The sequence below is a fragment of the Megalops cyprinoides genome, chromosome 3 (assembly GCF_013368585.1).
Source record: "Megalops cyprinoides isolate fMegCyp1 chromosome 3, fMegCyp1.pri, whole genome shotgun sequence".
NCBI lineage: Eukaryota > Metazoa > Chordata > Actinopteri > Elopiformes > Megalopidae > Megalops > Megalops cyprinoides.
Window position 1 is genome coordinate 40,242,619 of NC_050585.1, and position 17,453 is coordinate 40,260,071.

At 45.9% G+C, this 17,453-nt stretch overlaps 1 protein-coding gene across 2 annotated transcripts; it reads left to right on the forward strand.

Annotated features, from left to right (window-relative positions):
* The first annotated feature begins 240 nt into the window (after window positions 1–240).
* On the forward strand, window positions 241–16,876 carry LOC118774332 (mitogen-activated protein kinase 9-like). Of its 2 annotated transcripts, none has more exons than XM_036523631.1 (12): window positions 241–461; window positions 8,744–8,896; window positions 9,151–9,280; window positions 9,976–10,034; window positions 10,274–10,412; window positions 10,894–11,059; window positions 13,039–13,110; window positions 14,852–15,034; window positions 15,456–15,580; window positions 16,200–16,263; window positions 16,472–16,543; window positions 16,635–16,876. In XM_036523631.1, the coding sequence occupies exons 2-12, from the start codon at window positions 8,781–8,783 to the stop codon at window positions 16,769–16,771; spliced, it is 1,263 nt and encodes a 420-aa protein (XP_036379524.1). In that variant the 5' UTR covers window positions 241–461; window positions 8,744–8,780; the 3' UTR covers window positions 16,772–16,876. The 2 variants fall into 2 exon arrangements, with proteins under 2 accessions (XP_036379524.1, XP_036379525.1); XM_036523632.1 differs by having other exon boundaries at window positions 16,212–16,263.
* Window positions 16,877–17,453: the final 577 nt, after the last annotated feature.

The window sequence follows — 17,453 nt, forward strand, 5'->3', positions numbered from 1 at the left end:
ACGTTTTTTTACTGTTGTTTTATTGAATCACAATATTCTTTAAAGTGTATGTTAATACTACATCTACTCGGTAAAAGTATGGCATGATAACTGTTTTGTAGACATTTGGAGCACCAGTGGTATTACTGACAAGGAACCGATTCCGTGGTCTGCCTCTGAGCGTTTTGCAGTAAAACTTGAAATTGACACGACGGCTGCGTCATTACGTCACCCACGTTCACAGCCTGCCGTCGAATTGTTGTCCGCACAATCCTCCGCCCCAAGTCATTCCATTGACTGGAGTTAGGATTTTGGTATCTAACTTGACTAGAAACCCTGCTCCCGTTCGCTGCGGACAGCGAAGTTGCTCGATCGCCGTTTCTCCTGCTCCGTACGCCGCGTTGTCGTGAATGTTGAAACGGCGAGTGGCGACTCTTCCGCGGCAGTGCATGGGAGCGGACTGCGAGAAGCGAAGAGGGAAGGTAGGTGTAACAATTTTTTAGCCCGCCCGTCGGCTCGCATGCACCCCGCTCCTCGCAGAGTACCCCCGCAACATGAGAGACACGAAAACCGGGGCCTTAATTTCGATCCGCAGTTCCGGTTTACATTACGCAACGGCGGGGAGTTCACCGCGGGGGTTAAAATGCAGTACTTGTCCGGTGCTTTTGAAGAATACCCAAAGTCATCATGAGAGTTCTGGCCCTCTGGCGCTGCCGCAGCCGCAGGAATAGCAGTTGAAACATGTCATGATATCGATGGACCGGCGCAGCGACGTGTGTATCGCATGGTTGGAATCGGTGTGGATAGTTAACGAGAGGGGTTGCGGCGTCGGTTCTTCAGGACGATCATAACGGGGGGAAGTCGTAGCCTGCTCAGACCTGCCGCAGTACCGGTTTGAAATTTTGCCAAGACCGAAAGTATCGAATGGTCACAGCCCAATGAAATGGGGAAATGTCTTGTTTTAGAATTTACAGGACTCGCGCTATTACTGCTTTTAGCGTAGGTCGTAAAACAGATATCGTTAAAAGGAAATTAACGTGTTTATGTGTAACCCAAGCCTATGCAGGGTCACGTTTGCAAATAGTCCAAACACTCAAATTCTCCCGCACGAGAGGTTTAGATGCAGAACAGCTGGACACATTGTAGCTACCTGGCATTGCGCGTGTGTGCAGCGGCGAGGAGGCACGCCCAGGACGGCCTATTAACTATTTGTGTACTTCTGTATGGCCTCATGGTCTTTTGGTTTCAGCTCGAGTTCATTTCAGTTCAGAAACCAGCTCGTAACAAAATGTTGTATATTTTATACAGTCAGTGGCAGTTTCACAGAGTAAGTTTATTTTCATGTCATCTCAGTGTGCTTTTGGATTTTATAATCTTCCATTCAACACAAAGATCATTGTTAATGTATTCCTTTGCAACACTTAATGTGTCATGTGGGAGTAACATATAATGGGCTTTAGATAAACGTTTAAGGCAGTTTAACCAGTTTAAAGAAAGACAGTAATTGAACATTAATGCTATTCATGCTATTCTAACCTTTCCTTTTAAATCTAAATCAACTGTTCTGTTGGCTGTCATCACTGCACAGCTTGTGTCTCTTAAGCAGGTTGCAGGATACAGATACAGTAGCCTGATCTCCTTCTTCTGTTCCATGTATTTGTCATTTTATATTAATACACTGTGCTAGACAGTCACGGCACTAATCAGAATGCTTATGTAGGCTATGTTATTTAAAGAACGTGCATAGACCATCAGCTTTAGAAAGGACCTATTAATGCTTTGATAAGTGCTGTAAAACTATGCTCTATGTAAAACAAGAGTCCTAAGCTCACATTGCACTATTGGAAAACCCAGGAGTGATGGAGAGAGTGATAGCAGCTGATAGACCTTCTCTTTGGTCAGGCACAATGCCATTTAGTGCATTGGCGGCGTGATTACTCAGAGAGAGAAGCAGTACTCATGTTTAATTCCCAACAAACGTCCAAAGATTTGCTGCAATATTGGATTACCCAGAGTTTACAAAGCAGATCCCTATGAAACAGGCCTTCCATAGAAGTCTCTTAAATGTGGAGTCACCACAGTCCTTAGACGTTAGCCAGCTTTGTAATGCGAATTAGCCTCTCTCTCTCTCTGTCTCTCTCTCTCTCTCTCTCTCTCTCTCTCTCCCTCTCTCCCTCTCTCTCTCTCCCTCCCTGTCATCACCATCTCTGCTGTGAATGAGGATATGCACAAGGCAAGCTCTTTTTATTAATATTGACTTAGGAATGTTCATTTCGAGAAGTAATCATTGGGGTGTTACATCTGGTTTTTCTGGGGAGACAGCAGTTAATGCAAACCAAACAAAACAAAACAGTAATTAACATTTTGCAGAACACTGCAATGGGTAACAAGAGGTTTTGAGGCCCTCACAGTCTTTGCTTATATAGCATATGATTTTATGATGCAATACCAAAGCATTTCAATGCTTATGCCTACTCACTCATACATGTACAGTAAGTAAGCATGCAGACACGTGCAGCATGAAATGAATGCTGTGGTTTCTGTAGTGTAATGGTCATCGTGTTTGCTTAACACACAAAAGGTCGTAGGTTTGAAACCAAGCAGAAACAACTTGGTGGCCATGTGGCATAGTGTTAAGGAGCAGGGGTTGTAATTGAAAGGTTGCAGGTTCGATTTCCCATGGCGCACTACTGCTGTACTCTTGGGCAAGGTACTTAACCCAGATTTGCCTCAATAAATATCCAGCAGTATAAATAAGCAACATGCAAAATTGTAACCTGTGTAAATCGCTCTGGATAAGAGTGTCTGCTAAACTCCAATAATGCAGGTTTAAACAGGCAAAAATCACAAGTGAAATGTATCCCCTGAGCTTGGAGGATGGATGAACTTGCTTGAGATCCATAGAAAGGATCTGGCTTAAGCCAAGCCAGGTAAATGTCTTCGGTTTAGGGACTTGTGTAGAGGTGGACAATGGACTGAAGATGATAGTGTTTGCTTCCCTCAACTAGCTTTCTCATGGTATGAAAGGCAGTGTGGGGGAGAATGATCTGCGTGTGTGTGTGTGTGTGCATGTGTGTGCGCGCATGTGCACATGCGGAGCACTGTCTCCTATCAGGATGGCCTTTATTTGATTTGCAGTCAGCCCGTTTCGGTCACACCCATCATTCACCAGCAGCATGTGGGACAGATTCAGTCTAAGCACAGAGGATTGTGGTTCTACACTGAGTAACAAAAAGCTAACAATTTCGGCCACTTGTGCAGTATTAGAACTATATTTATCCTCAGTGTCCTTAATATTTCCAGGTAATTCCACACACAAACAAAATCCGGAGACCTGACTCAGAAGGCAGTGCAATTATGCAAACCTCAGTCGATGAAATGCGCAGTAAAATGAAAAACATGAGCATAATATGCATACCACAAGGAAAGGAAAAGGCATAGCATGAACAGAACACAGCAGTTTGACAGATAAGGGCCATTGAGATTCAGAACACATAATGCACATTCTGCAGTTACATGACTGTGGGTAGTGTATCTAAATTCCTTTAGAGAAATTAAGGAAGCTTGTCCTAACTGTCCGTGCAGCACATCCCAAGTGACTGATAGATGTGCAAAGTAACGATGGTTTAATTTTGTCATTCAGAGTTGAGGACTAAAACCCAGTGTGGTGAGATTGAGTCTGGGCGTTATTCCATCAGCCTGAGGCCTAATGTAAAATGTTGGTTCTGTAAAAATGGATTATTATGGTTATAACCAGCATGTTTCTTTTTATTCCAGGAATGTATTTTTATATCATTGAAAGCATATGAGCAATTAAACAATAACATACTATGTAGTTTTTCCTTCACTGTGTGTTGTCATTTGAAACAGACACTGCTACTTTTGGAGAAAGCACTGAACTGTTGATGGTGATCTGAGTTGTACTCCTCCCTGCTGATAATATGAATATGAGCTGTGTCAGAAGAGGCAGGAATATTTTTAAGAGTAAGCTTCCCCTTCACATGACCACATTTGAGTGGTGAACATCGGCCTGGTTGTATTGTGGTCTAGCAGCAATTTTAAGATGCATGGCTGCTTCATAGGCCTTCAGTTTGCATGGGGAGGTTGCGGCTAAAGCAGAAGGTGCTATTGGTGTGAATGCTGTAGTCATGACACACACACACACTCGCACTTACAGTATGTACACACATACACAATACATACGTGCGCACACGCATACATACAGTACATATACACACAAACACACACATACGCACATAGTAGCTCTGGGTTCATTGTAATTTTTAATGGCAAACTCATGACAGAACTTGCATACTTTCTCACCTCCAAGCAAAAGAATGTTACCCCATTGACCTTTCTGTGATTAGTGTTATTATATTCATGTCTTTCCTTGCACAGATATTTTTAGATTTCCAGTTGCTTTTGTAACCAGACTTCCTCTCCTATCATTTGTTTTTTCTTAGCGTGTACAGCTGTGAAGTGTGCGCGACCTTTATTCTGAATGTGACCCATTGTCACGGATGCTGGGCAGAGCGTGTTGATGCTCCACACGGCTCAGGCTTATGGTTGAGATGAGGGAAAGGAGGGGGTCGACGCACGGGCCGTCCTGCCAGGAATTAGCCGAAATGTGATGAGCCGGCAGTCCCCCCTCCCCCGACGCTGTGGAGCATTTATGTCTCTGACGGGGCTTAATCATGAGAGCGCAGGGCACGGCTTGTTCTCCCTGCTCTCCGCACACACCTGCATGCCTCTCGGGGTCCGGAGATCCCCCGGGAGTATAACCGACAGGAGAGGGGCAGAGCGTCAGAGTGACACCCAGCCCGCTGAAGGGTGAGGGTGTGGGGTTGCACATAGTTCTTCTGGAGTGTGCTCATGTTATAGAGCATGTGGTGCTGTAACAATGGACAGACTAAACATTGCTGTGCTATCATTATTATTACTACTACATTAAATTACATTACATCGCATTACAATCATTTAGTAATCACTGTTAGTCTGAGCAACTTCCAGCACCAAAGAACAGAAATGTACCCATTCAAATTGAATGAGCAACAGTGTCAGACCCTTATAATTATTATTCTTATTATTATTTGTTCACTTAGTCATATCCAGGGCAATACATTTTCACATATTATTCATTTATGCAGGAAATCACCTGGAAAGGTTTGGCTTGTGTTACCCGTAGAGGGTCACAATGACCTTGTCTACTGGTTGCAACTTCCGTTTCCTCTCTACTATTGCACTTTACCAGCACTGTGTTTCTGTACTGGCTAGAATATCTCAGTCTCCACAGCCTGCCTGATCTTGGATACCAGAGTAAATGTAATGATTATCCTGTGTGGAAGGAGTGGTCCAGTCCAGCCTACAGTGCTATGAGGTTCCTAACACCCATGGTTTCTCCTGTTCGTGTGTGTGTCTTCATGTGGATATAGTAAATAAGGCAGAGCAGGGCCAATCAAGAGGCTTCGGAGCGTGGGGTGGTGTATTAGCTTTCTACTGAGCTCTGTCATTGTGTGGTATTAGGCCTCTTGCATATTTTCTCCCTGTTGAGGATGAGAGATTGGGTTGAAAGTTTAGAGAGGGTACCTTGTTATTCCTGTACGTCCCTCCGTCCCTGTCTCTCTCCTCTTTCAGCGTGACAGCGGCTCCAACCAGGGCACCCCTGACCTGCTGCTACCATGGCGATAAGTGCAGCTTGTGCTGACTGTTCTCGGCTGAAGCTCTGGGGGTTTGCTGCTGTAACTGTGGTGCTGGAAGAGCGCTTTCTTTCTTTCTTTTTTGACTGAGTCTCCTTTCAGGGAAGATTCTTCTTTATTCTTGATCGCAAGAGTTCCCTGATGGGAGGACTGGCCCCTGTTTTACAGGGAGATGAATTGGTGTACACACAGAGGCCCCCCTTCTTGGTATGCCTAAGAATCAGAAGACTCACTCATACCACCATTTTTTTCACCTCAAAATGCAAAGGAGTTGGGGAACCAGGAAGCGCTGTGGAATAGCAGGAGAGAGAGAGAGAGAGAGAGAGAGAGAGAGAGAGAGAGAGAGAGAGAGAGAGAGAGAGAGAGAGAGAGAGAGAGAGAGAGAGAGAGAGAGAGAGAGAGAGAGAGATGCAAATGGAAGGAGAGAAAGAAGCAGAAACATTGAAGTAGTTTGGGTTCTTTTTCTGGTTTTACTATCTGTGACGGACATTGCTCTGTTCTTTGGTGTAGAGCTGCTTAATCTCTGCCTTCAGACACCACTTTGCTTTGCACTGCTTTGACTTCCATTCAGGGATGCTTACTTAAAATTATTTGTAGGGGACCTTCTTCTCATTCAACATTGAGTTTTAGGTCATTTGATCTCTTCAGAAATAAAAGTCAAAAGTCTGAATAAAAAAAATAATAACCTCAGGGAAATGCATACTTACATTACATTATTGGCATTTAGCAGACGCTCTTACCCACAGCAAGTGCAGCAGTGCCCCGCAGGGAATCGAACCAGCAACCTTTTGGTCACGAGTCCTGCTCCTTACCCACTATGCTATACTTGTCAGTAATGCAGTTTTAGAGATTTTTGGTATGCCTGTCCCAGTCACACTCACAGGGACTTATTTCTCCACAGATGCCCTCCCTGGGAGTGATTCCCCCAGAGACCCTCCATGGCTCTTTAGCAGTCCTTGATTCTCATCTCATTTTAAAACCTCCAGCCAGCTGCATTCTGCGCATGGCCACACGAGGGCCCTGTCCCTTTCTGTCCTTGACACCTCCCAGAATGCCCCCCCCCCCCCCCCCCGAAATCGCAGAGGTTACGGTCACATGTCTGTTGTTGGTGGGTCGTGGCCAGCTCCCGGGGCAGGGAAGGGGTTTTTTGGTACGTATTATCTCACGAAGGGTGTGCTGTCCGCACTGGCCTCCTCTGAGTACCGGCGGCTTGGATTGGATTTCCACCCGGCAGATTTTAATGTCATGAATCATGCCGGATGGATGGCAGAATTCCCCAGGCTCCTTCGGCTTGTGTGTGTATGAGAGAGAGAGAGTGTCTGTGTGTATGTGTATGTGAGAGTGATTGTGTGTGTGTGAGTGAGTGAGAGAGTGTGACAGACAGTGAGAATGAGTGTGTGTGGGTGTGTTTTTTATTAGTGTTTTTAATGAACCTCTCTATCTTTCTGGCACCCCCCCCCCCTTCCCTTTAAGTGGCGTGATCCAAACTCCACCCCTAAAGACCCACGTGTCACCTCTCCAACCCCTCTTGTTTTTGAGGCCTTTTATTGGGACATACTGTAGACTTCAAAGGTTTGAAGACAGACAGCTAGATGGTGCGCTGGTCAGTCAGAGAGGGGTGTTAGTATGGAAGGGTGAGATAGACAAAGGAGGCAGAAACTGTGATGGTTCTGCTGACCTATCACTGCCTTAAGCACCATTTATGGGGGGTGGGTTGTGTATGGATGATTTATTCTCAGCCTTAAAGAGTACACGCATGCCTGTTCCAGTGTCCTTAAATCAGTCTGTCACCTGTCACATGCACATTGTCACGCCTCCACATACATGTCGAAGTGGTTGAATGCATTTACATGCTATCTGACCATGAGGGACGCATATTGTGCCAGCACTGGCATCCGATGTGTTTTACTGGCTGAATAAGCTCCGAGGTGCATCAGCTTGAGAGTGTTATGTGGATGTGGGTATCTTCGTTTCACAGGGACAGTTTTAAGCTATGCACATGTGAGGAGGATCCTTGTTTAGTGCAGTTTTTGTTGCATTTATAAAACATACATTCAGAAAAAGGCCTGAGCCTGTCCTGTTGGGGATAATCATGCCTGCTCTCGGGATGAATGGAGCTGCAGCCCCCAGCCTCATGTCCCAGAGGCCACCCTCCTGCTGGGGTTGGTATGAGGAAAGTATGAGGTGTCGGGCCTTTGAGTAACGGGGGTACAGAGCCATGTCGCTCTGTTCCTGCTCCGGGGGGGAGACCTGCCCCACTGACCCGGTCTTCACACCCCCCCAGGCGGGCGGGGTTACCCAGCTTGTTCATCGCAGGCACAGATCCATCTCCTCTCTCTCCCGGACACTGGCGTGGCTCTCCTCCCAGGATGGGTCCAAAGGGACCTCTGTGGCACCAGAGCGGGTGGTGGTGCTGCCGTCCCATTGAGAGGTCATGCACGCACCCGTCGGCTTAAAGCCAGGGAACAAAGCCGTGTGACCTGTGCACATAGCAGGCATACCAAACGCACAGAGTTTCAGCGTTCACAATTCCCATGCTGTCAAAAGCTAGGGGTTTGATTTAGGGTGAGTGCTGTGCTCTTGGGTACAACGGTAGCACCCAGTCCAAGAGTCTAGCCCTGGGGACCAATGGCAGTGGAGTTTAGGCCACTGATGTCTATTAAAACTGGAATGACTGTCCCTAATCGCACATATACATTGTCACATTATCACATATGTGAGAATACAGGTGATGATTGATATTTACATACTATCCCCTGAGGGACAAATGCCAGTGTTCGCATGTAGTAGTATCCTTCAAGACAACTTTAAACATAGAGTTTAAACCACTGAGTTTTGTTAGAACTGAAATGTCTGTCTGTAATTTCTCAGATCAGGAGTGACTGTTCCAGTTCAGTGGTCTAAACTCGAACTTTGAGTCTTATTTTTGGCCCCCAGGAGTCCAGGGTATTGGCCACCCACTGGCCCACTCCTGTCCGAAACTTCTCTGGGATGCGAAGCCCATTAGGCCACTGAAAAGATCCTTTAGCCCCAGCTCTTTTTCAGTAAAATGAATCTCTCTCCTGCAGGTTTGATTGGATCACTGGCAGCTCAGAGGGCGGAGCAATGAGTGAGGGGGACGGGCACTTCTACAGTGTCCAGGTGGGTGACTCCACCTTCACAGTGCTGAGGCGGTACCAGCAGCTCCGTGCCATCGGATCAGGGGCCCAGGGAATCGTCTGGTGAGAGAGCTTCCCACTTCCTCGCTCCAGTAATTCTCATGAAAATATCACACCCACCTCCTCCTTAATATTAAAATAAGTACTAATGCTTCTTTCATTGTATTTATTGTTATTATAAGTCTCACTCCATTCCCCCTGTGCCACAGAGAAAAGTGGTGGTGGTGGTGGTGGTGGTGGTGGTGATGATGATGATGATAGTGATGATGATGATGGCCACATTTTGTGTTCTACCTCTCCCTCTGTCTTCTCCACAGCTCAGCTCTGGACACAGTTCTCGGTTTTCCAGTTGCAGTGAAGAAGCTGAGCCGACCGTTCCAGAACCAGACCCACGCCAAGCGGGCCTACAGAGAGCTGGTGTTGCTCAAGTGTGTCAACCATAAAAACGTGCGTAGCGTCCAAAACACTGAGGAAGCTCATCTGTCTGCTCTGCACCCACTCCCTGCTCTGCACAGGAGTCTGTACCTGCTCCTGTCTGCTTCAGCCATTAATAACTGCTCTCCTCTGCTTCAGCTGCTAATACCTGCTCACATCTCCTTCAGCTCATATCTGCTCTTTTTAGCTTCAGATATGAACTGTTCTCCTCTGCATCCGCTATGAATAATTTTTCTCCTCTGTTTCAGATGTTAATAACTGATAGTGCAGTGAAATGTGTGCATTTTCTGCTGCCTACTTTCTCTAAATTATCCTCTAATTATACGATTATAAATCTAATTCAATTCAACTGAGAAGAGTGAAGTTGTTCATTCTGCTGGAGATTTTGTTTCCCTCACAAACAAGATTTTGTTACAAGATTTTTTTCCATTTGTTCCCTAAAGAGCAAATGGCTTATATTTGGTTATAGCAATATCTGCCTTTTTGCAGGGGTTCTGGAAAGATATGCAGTGAAGTGTTTGTTTATGGTGGATTGAATGATATGAAATGATATTAATGGTTTGAAATGCTCTGTGACATCTATAAAGAACGTGTTATTAAATTTAATTTGATTAATTTGCACATGCAGGTGTGCTGACTCACCTGTCTGTGATATTAACCTGTGTCGTGACCTGTCTCAATCACTGCTCTGTCTGGTCTCATTTCAGATTATTAGGTTACTGAATGTCTTCACACCTCAGAAGTCACTGGAGGAGTTCCAGGATCTGTAAGTAAAGCGTCTGCTGCGAAGAGAGTGGAGAAACTCCACATCCTCTGGGCTGCAGGGGCTTCTGGAAGTCATCATGCTCAGTTGTGCCACTTTACTCAAGTTATTGTTTTTGATAAGGAGTTACATCACCTGCTTGAAGGGGTTGAAGGAACAGTTTCCTTACAGATGTAGCAGAACAGGTCAGGTCACGGAGGTAGTGGGGTTCTGTGAGATTGAACGGCTCTCTGTGTCTGCAGGTACCTGGTGATGGAGTTGATGGATGCCAGCCTGTGTCAGGTGATCCACATGGACCTGGACCATGAGAGGATGTCCTACCTGCTATACCAGATCCTGTGTGGCATCCGACACCTGCACTCTGCTGGCATCATCCACAGGGTGAGTGACACCTAGCCATCAATCAGTGCAGCTGTCTGCAGAGTGGCCCCGCCCCTAACTGTGTCATTCAGAGTGTAGAGTATGGGGAGTGGTCCTGTACAAGGGCATCCCATTTACATTTACATTTACATTTTTTCATTTGGCAGAGGCTTTTATCCAAAGCGACTTACAAGTAAGGCAGAGTACAACACAAGCGAAAGCCATACACAGAGTCACAATATTAGAAGTGCTGCATGACCAGCTTTCAGTAGTTGGCCAGACAAGGTGCAAGCTATCTGGTGGAGACACACCTCCTTAGAGCATGTATGTGTGTGTACGTGTGCTTGTGTGTGCATGCACATGCGTGTGTGTATGTGTGTGTTTGTAAGTGCGTCTGTATGCATGTGTATATGTACGTGTATGTGTGCGTGTGTGTGTGTGCGTGCGTGCATGTGTGCATGCATGTATATGCCTACTTGAGCATGTCCCTGTGTCCCCTCAGGACCTGAAGCCCAGTAACATCGTGGTGAAGTCTGACTGCACGCTGAAGATCCTGGACTTTGGGCTGGCCAGGACAGCCTGCACTAACTTCATGATGACGCCGTACGTGGTCACCAGATACTACAGGGCACCAGAGGTCATCCTGGGGATGAAGTACAAGGAGAACGGTGAGGGGGCCCCCCGCTGCATCTCACTGCTCATGTTATATAAACACACTTCACCCGTTCACGTTTTATCCCTGTCACTAATCTCAGACCACGCTTCAACGATGGGGGCAGTAACTCCCCTAAACCCACTACCAGGACAGCAGTGTGGAGCAGTGGTAACGAGCAGGGCTTGCGACCAAAAGGTTGTTGGTTTGATATGCTATGGAAATCAGCACTGCTGTTGTACCCTTGGCAAGGTACCCCATAACTGCCTCAGTAAATATGCAGTTGTATAAACGGATAAAATTCTAACCTTCTCTATGTAAGTTGCACGGGAATAGGAGCATCTGCTGAATGTCAATAATGTGATGTAATGTACCAAAGTGTTGCACCTACCTAGGTGATGCATGGCAGCCATTGTCTACTAAATTGACCCATATATCAGTGCAAGTGGAGAGGCAAGGAATTATTTATGGAGTAATAATGATGTCCATACTGAGAGAGCAAGCTTGGCCATTTGACCAGGAGACAACGGAACTCCCTCACCCTTTCAGTGTGGGCAGCTGAACCTGTAATGTCCACAGTATATTACACCGAGCACTGTCCAATATGGAAAAATGCCTCTCATATCCAAGAGGTTGTGCTTTGGCTTCCAAACATCAAAAATTAGAAGCATTTAAGAATCTTGGTGAGCAAAATATTTGTATTTGGCACCGCTGCCAAATCTACTGACCCGGCGCTGCGGTGAATGAGTTCTTGCGATGGGTGTGATGATCTGTTGAATGTTATGGCACAGACTTTGCAGCATCAGGTCCACAGGGTGGTTTTTAATACAGGGCATGTTGTGGAGGAGCTCTGCACTTTAATTTGGTCTAGTTTGTTGACTCCACCGAGACATAGGATAGAACAGAGATCAAGTTTTACTCTATTACTGGTTTTCTGTAGAGAGAAATGACATTGCAGTTACTCTCCAAAGAATCTGAGGAATTTTCCGCAAGGATGTCATGATGACCCTATCGTGGTCAGTCGGCTTATTATGTTAATTAATGTAGCTGCTGGAATTCACCACAGACTCCTCATCAGAAAGGGAGTGTGTCCTTTGCTCCTCCCTTTTTTCCACCCAGATCAGGTAACAGTACTTTGATGGCATGTGTTATTTTTTCCTTCATATTATGTATGATTTGTGATAACTTACATGTAATATAATTAATATTTATAAAACAGGTACACGGGAAAGGCTGTGAAACATTTTGTGACAGTGAATTGTAAAAATGTACCCTAACAAATAAATTTGATTAGATATGTGCTTCTTACAAAATCAAAAACAATTTGCAGGCAAAAATAGGAACAGGAATAATGGCACCTATCAACAAGAGAAACAATAGTGATTGTTTGTAGAGAATAAAGTTATATATTGCAAGTAGTCACACATTCTGATGAAAAATTATACAATAAGCATTCCTGATTATTGTTCAAAGGGCCAACAGGAAATCCATCCTGGACCACGTTTGGTCCGGGGACACCTATCTGAATAGCTTTGCCCTACAATCTCACTGCTATAGGCCTGGCCACCAGGGGGGCGCTATGACTAACATAAAGACCTGCTCACAGGCTTTCCCTTTGAACTTAAAATTGAAAACACATATAACACATAACACATATATTTTATGCCATTTTATTTTTCTGTACCTGTTCATTTTAGTCATAAAGTAAATGTAGAAAATCCTACTCCTTGTGCCCCATACAGTTTCCATAGTTTCCTCCCGTGCTAGTCTCTGGTTGGTTGGTGATGGACGTGTGGTGCTCTCTGTTGGAGACGTGTTCCTGTTTCCCTCCTGGAACAGCATGGTGTGAATGTCATGTGTGAGCTTGCCTGTGTGGCCAGCTTGCCTTCACCCATGCGCTTGTGTGCTCCATGTAGGGGCACGCTGCAACCCATGTGTGTGTTTGTTTGTCTGTTTCTGTGTGCGTGACCAGTGTGTTGTGTCTTCTCTTCCCAGTGGACATCTGGTCTGTGGGCTGTATCATGGGAGAGATGGTGAAGGGGAGTGTCATCTTCCAGGGAACAGACCGTATCCTTCCGAGACCATCCCCCAGTGTGTGTGTGTGTCCCTCTGTGTGTCTCTGTCTCTCTGTCTTCCAAGAAACGGACCTTATCCTTCTGAGACCACCTCCCTCTCTATGTCCCTCTCTGACCCCTTTCTGCCGCTTCTCTCTCTTCTCTACCTTTCCTTTTCATCTCCTCTCTCTCTTCTACCACTTTCCTGTTCTCTGTGTCTCTTTGCTTTTCCTCTCCTTCTTTATTTCCATTTGAACCTCTCCCCTCTCTCTCTCTCTCTCTCTCTCTCTCTCTCTCTCTCTCTCTCTCTCTCTCTCTCTCTCTCCTCCCCCATTTATATTGGACCATGCCGTGTCAGTCTCTCCATCTGTGTTTGCCACTCACAATAACACAAGAACTTGTTTCATTCAGTCCTCTTCTTTATTTTTCCTTTGTCTTTCCTTATTGTCATCTGTTCATCAAAGATCACATACCTCTCCCACAACCATGTTGTTTCTCTGTGTATCTCTGAAATGACATGAGTCAGTGGAGCCTCCAGGGCCTGCAGGATGCAGTAGAAGAATAGAGGTACGATAGAAGAATACGCATTATGAGCTTCATGGAGACGCACTGTTGAGTCCATTCAGTGCATTTCCTGCGAACATGCATACGGTAGCAGGAAGACGGCAGGCGCAGTGCATTAGACTGCATCCTGGCCAGGGTATGAGTGTCCGCTGATTGAATGAAACAGATGTGCTTTTCCCAGAATGCCTCTCTGTTCCTCGCACAGTGTCTCTCTCTCTCCTTTGGTGTGGGAAACGGCGCTTTGAGGGGTCTCCACTCTCTCACTAACTGCTTGTTTGGGTGTGTTCAGCAGCAGCTGTGTGGAACTGAGGATTCACTGTGTCGTTGAATTTCACACAGCGTTTTAATACATAATCCTGTTCCCTGTGAAAATGTGCATGAGAGCACAGAGGATAGCCTTTTCTGTGTGTGTGTGTGTGTGTGTGTGTGTGTGTGTGCGTGTGTGTGTGCATGTGTGTGTGTACATACATATGTGTTCTTGCATGTACATGTGTGTGTGTATATGCCCCTGCATGTGTGTTTGTGTGCATGTGTTGGTTCACATGTGTTCACTGTGTTTTTTTTCATGATGATGCCAGATATGTCAGTGTTTCCTTCCTCTGTGTGTGTGTGTATGTGTGTGTGTGTGTGTGTGTGTGTGTGTGTGTGTGTGTGTGTGTGTGTGTGTGTGTGTGTGTCAGTTTGAGGTCCATTTAAAGTACAGCTGGATTTACAGTAACATCAGTGCTCTTGCTTCCATAGCTAGACTCCGTGGTGCAGGAGGTGGCTGTTTACATTGTTGTGGTGGTACAGTAATGTAGGCTCTCCATGATTGCCCCATTTACATGGCTGTTTTTACGTCACTCGGCCTGGGATTGAGGCTCACTCTGTGGTGTGTCTGCACTTCACCATTTATCCACTGCATCATTTCTTAGGATTCTGTTTGTTTGTGCAGTGTGTGTGTGTGTGTGTGTGTGTGTGTGTGTGTGTGTGTGTGTGTGGCCTGTGAATTTGCATTTGTGAATTGCTGTTTATTTTCAACTGACGTGTCTGTGCCTGCATGTGTGTTTTGTGTGTGTGTGGGTGTGGCAGTAGGTGTGTGTGTATGTGTGTGTGGGTATGGCGATAGGTGTAAATGTGTGCATGTTAGCTGTCTGTGCAAGCAAACAGTGCCACCTGAGTGCTGTTCTCCTGAACCCATCCCTTCTCAGACATTGACCAATGGAACAAGGTGATTGAGGTTCTGGGCACACCCTCCCTGGAGTTCATGAACCGCCTGATGGAGACAGTCAGAAACTATGTGATGAACAAGCCTCAGTTCCCTGGAATCAGCTTCACCGAGCTCTTCCCTGACTGGGCATTCCCCTCCGAAACTGAGCACGACAAGCTGAAGAGTAAGACCCTGTCACACCTCGATCTGCCCCCTCTCTCTTTCTGTCTCTTTTTCCTCTAACCCCCCTATACTTGTATTGTTTCAAATCTGATTCATAGTTAGCAGTATCCCTGTTTACAGAGCTGTAGGGTGCTGTAAAGTAAATCCTATCCCTGTTTATAGAGCTATAGGGTACTGTAGTGTAAACTTCATCCCTGTGTACAGAGCTTTAGCGTACTGTAGTGTAAACTTGGTCCCTGTGTACAGAGCTTTAGCGTACTGTAGTGTAAACTTGGTCCCCGTGTACAGAGCTATAGGGTGCCGTAATGTAAATCTTACCCCTGTTTCCAGAGCTGTAGGGTACTGTAATGGCACAGATGTTGGTCTGGCCCAGCATTCTCTTGGTATTTACCTCTCAATCTGTTCTCTCTTTTTCTCTGCAGCCAGTCAAGCTCGGGACCTGCTCTCCAAGATGCTGGTGATCGACCCCGAGAGCCGAATCTCTGTGCAGGAGGCCCTGAATCACCCCTACATCCACGTGTGGTACGACCCAACCGAGGCAGATGCGGTGAGTTGGACCGTTCCATTGGTAGAGCACAGGAAAGCTGAGCTTGACTTTCCATTCAACATTCCATACTTTCCATTCCATCGCATGACGATATTGTCATTTAGCACACGTTCTTATCCAGAGCAACTGACATATATTACAGTTTTTACTTGAGGCAGCTGCGGGTTAAGTACCTTGCCTAAGGATACAGCAGTGCCCCCCAGCCTGGAATTGAACTTGCAACCTTTCGGTTACAATGTCTGCTTCTTACCACAGTGCTACACTGCCGTCGCAGTGTACGCTTTACCTTATCTACTGTGTGTGGCCTCTTCAGCCAAAGCAGGCTTGGATTTCAGCCAGTTTAAGACGGGGGTCACTGCGCCGCTGATTAAGTCTTGGGTTTTAATTTGCGATAAAGAGGGAAGCAGGCCGATAAAGGAACCGCCCTCTCAACCGGAATATTGCAGGTTCCATTTTGCCGCTTTTCACTTAAGCAAAGTATTAACCACATCTAGCTCTGTTAATAACTGCATGTAAAAATGTGAGCTTTGTAAGCAACTCTGCATACAGGCACCTACAAAGCAAATCGCTGAAAGGCTTTTGCATTGTTCACATGTTGATCAGAGCTGATGTGTTTTAGCCTCCTCCTCAGATCTCTGACAAACAGCTGGAGGAGAGGGAACACAGCATCGAACAGTGGAAAGGTAAGGCTGACCCTGCTGGCTTTCTTCGACCCCTCAGCTGGTACCTATCAAGACTCAGCAGGCACTGATTTCTGCTTACCATTTCGCCCCCTAGTGGCAAGGCTGTGTAGGCAAGACAGCTCCTTCACAATTTTTTTTTTTTTTGGTTTGTACATGGGTGAACATGAAGAAGATGAGAAATACATAAAGTTATCCCTTTTTCTTCCAGAACTGATTTATAAAGAGGTTATGGACTGGGAGGAGAGGAACAAGAATGGTGTGATGAAGGAAGAGTGTTCAGGTGAGTTGTCTCTTCTGAACTCGCCTGCATGGAAGTGGAGATGAATGAAGGGATCAGGATCTCTGACGCTCGTCTCTGTCGCCCCCTGCAGATGCAGCTGTGAACAGCAGCACCACAGCCTCTCAGTCCTCTTCCATCAATGACATCTCATCCATGTCCACAGAGCAGACGCTGGCCTCTGACACAGACAGCAGCAGCATAGACGCCCAAACGGGGGCTCTAGAGTAGCCACTCCCTCCCTCCTTCCTTCTCTCTCACTTTCTCTTCACTTCAGTCTTTCTCCGCATATCTGTCTGTTTGTCTGTTTCTGAGCGCAAGGCCTTCAGGCAACAAGACGAGGTGCCCTGTTGGGTTTTTTTTTTTTTTTGAGGGGAACTTTTGAGCTGAAGTACACCCATGTCTCAGACATTAGTCTGTTATTTTGTGTGTGTGTGTGTGTGTGTGTGTGTGTGTGTGTGTGTGTGTGTGTGTGTGTGTGTATGTGTGTGTGTGTGTGTGTGTGTGTGTGTGTGTGTTGGGGTTTTGTCCTGTTTCCTCGTGTGTGTGAGGGACTGCTGTGGTTTCCTTTACCACAGAAACAACAAAAAAGCAAAACAAAACAAAAAAAAAAAACAATTCTGGTGACCAACCTGTTTTTACTGTTAAATATTTTAAACTTTAAGACTGACCGGTGGTTTGCCTGTTCCTTTTACTTTGGCCTTTTACTTTTTCTTCCTTTACTGGAAGCAGTTTTAAACGTGCATTGTGGTGAAGAGGGCTGGGAATGACAGCGTCCCATCTGATCAGAGAGTGTTGCACCTTCCTGCATGTCACCTGCACCTTATTTGAGTGATCCATGCATGGCCCAGATTGCCTCTACTCTTTTAAACACACATTAATTTCATCTTAAGCCAAGATGAGCACAGACAGA

Coding starts and splice junctions, on each gene's coding strand:
- LOC118774332 (XM_036523631.1), top strand. CDS start 8,781: ATGAGTGAGGGGGACGGGCACTTCTACAGTGTCCAGGTGGGTGACTCC. Junction 10,413..10,893: donor CTGCTGGCATCATCCACAGG/GTGAGTGACACC, acceptor GTGTCCCCTCAG/GACCTGAAGCCCAGTAACAT. Junction 15,581..16,199: donor ACCCAACCGAGGCAGATGCG/GTGAGTTGGACC, acceptor GATGTGTTTTAG/CCTCCTCCTCAGATCTCTGA.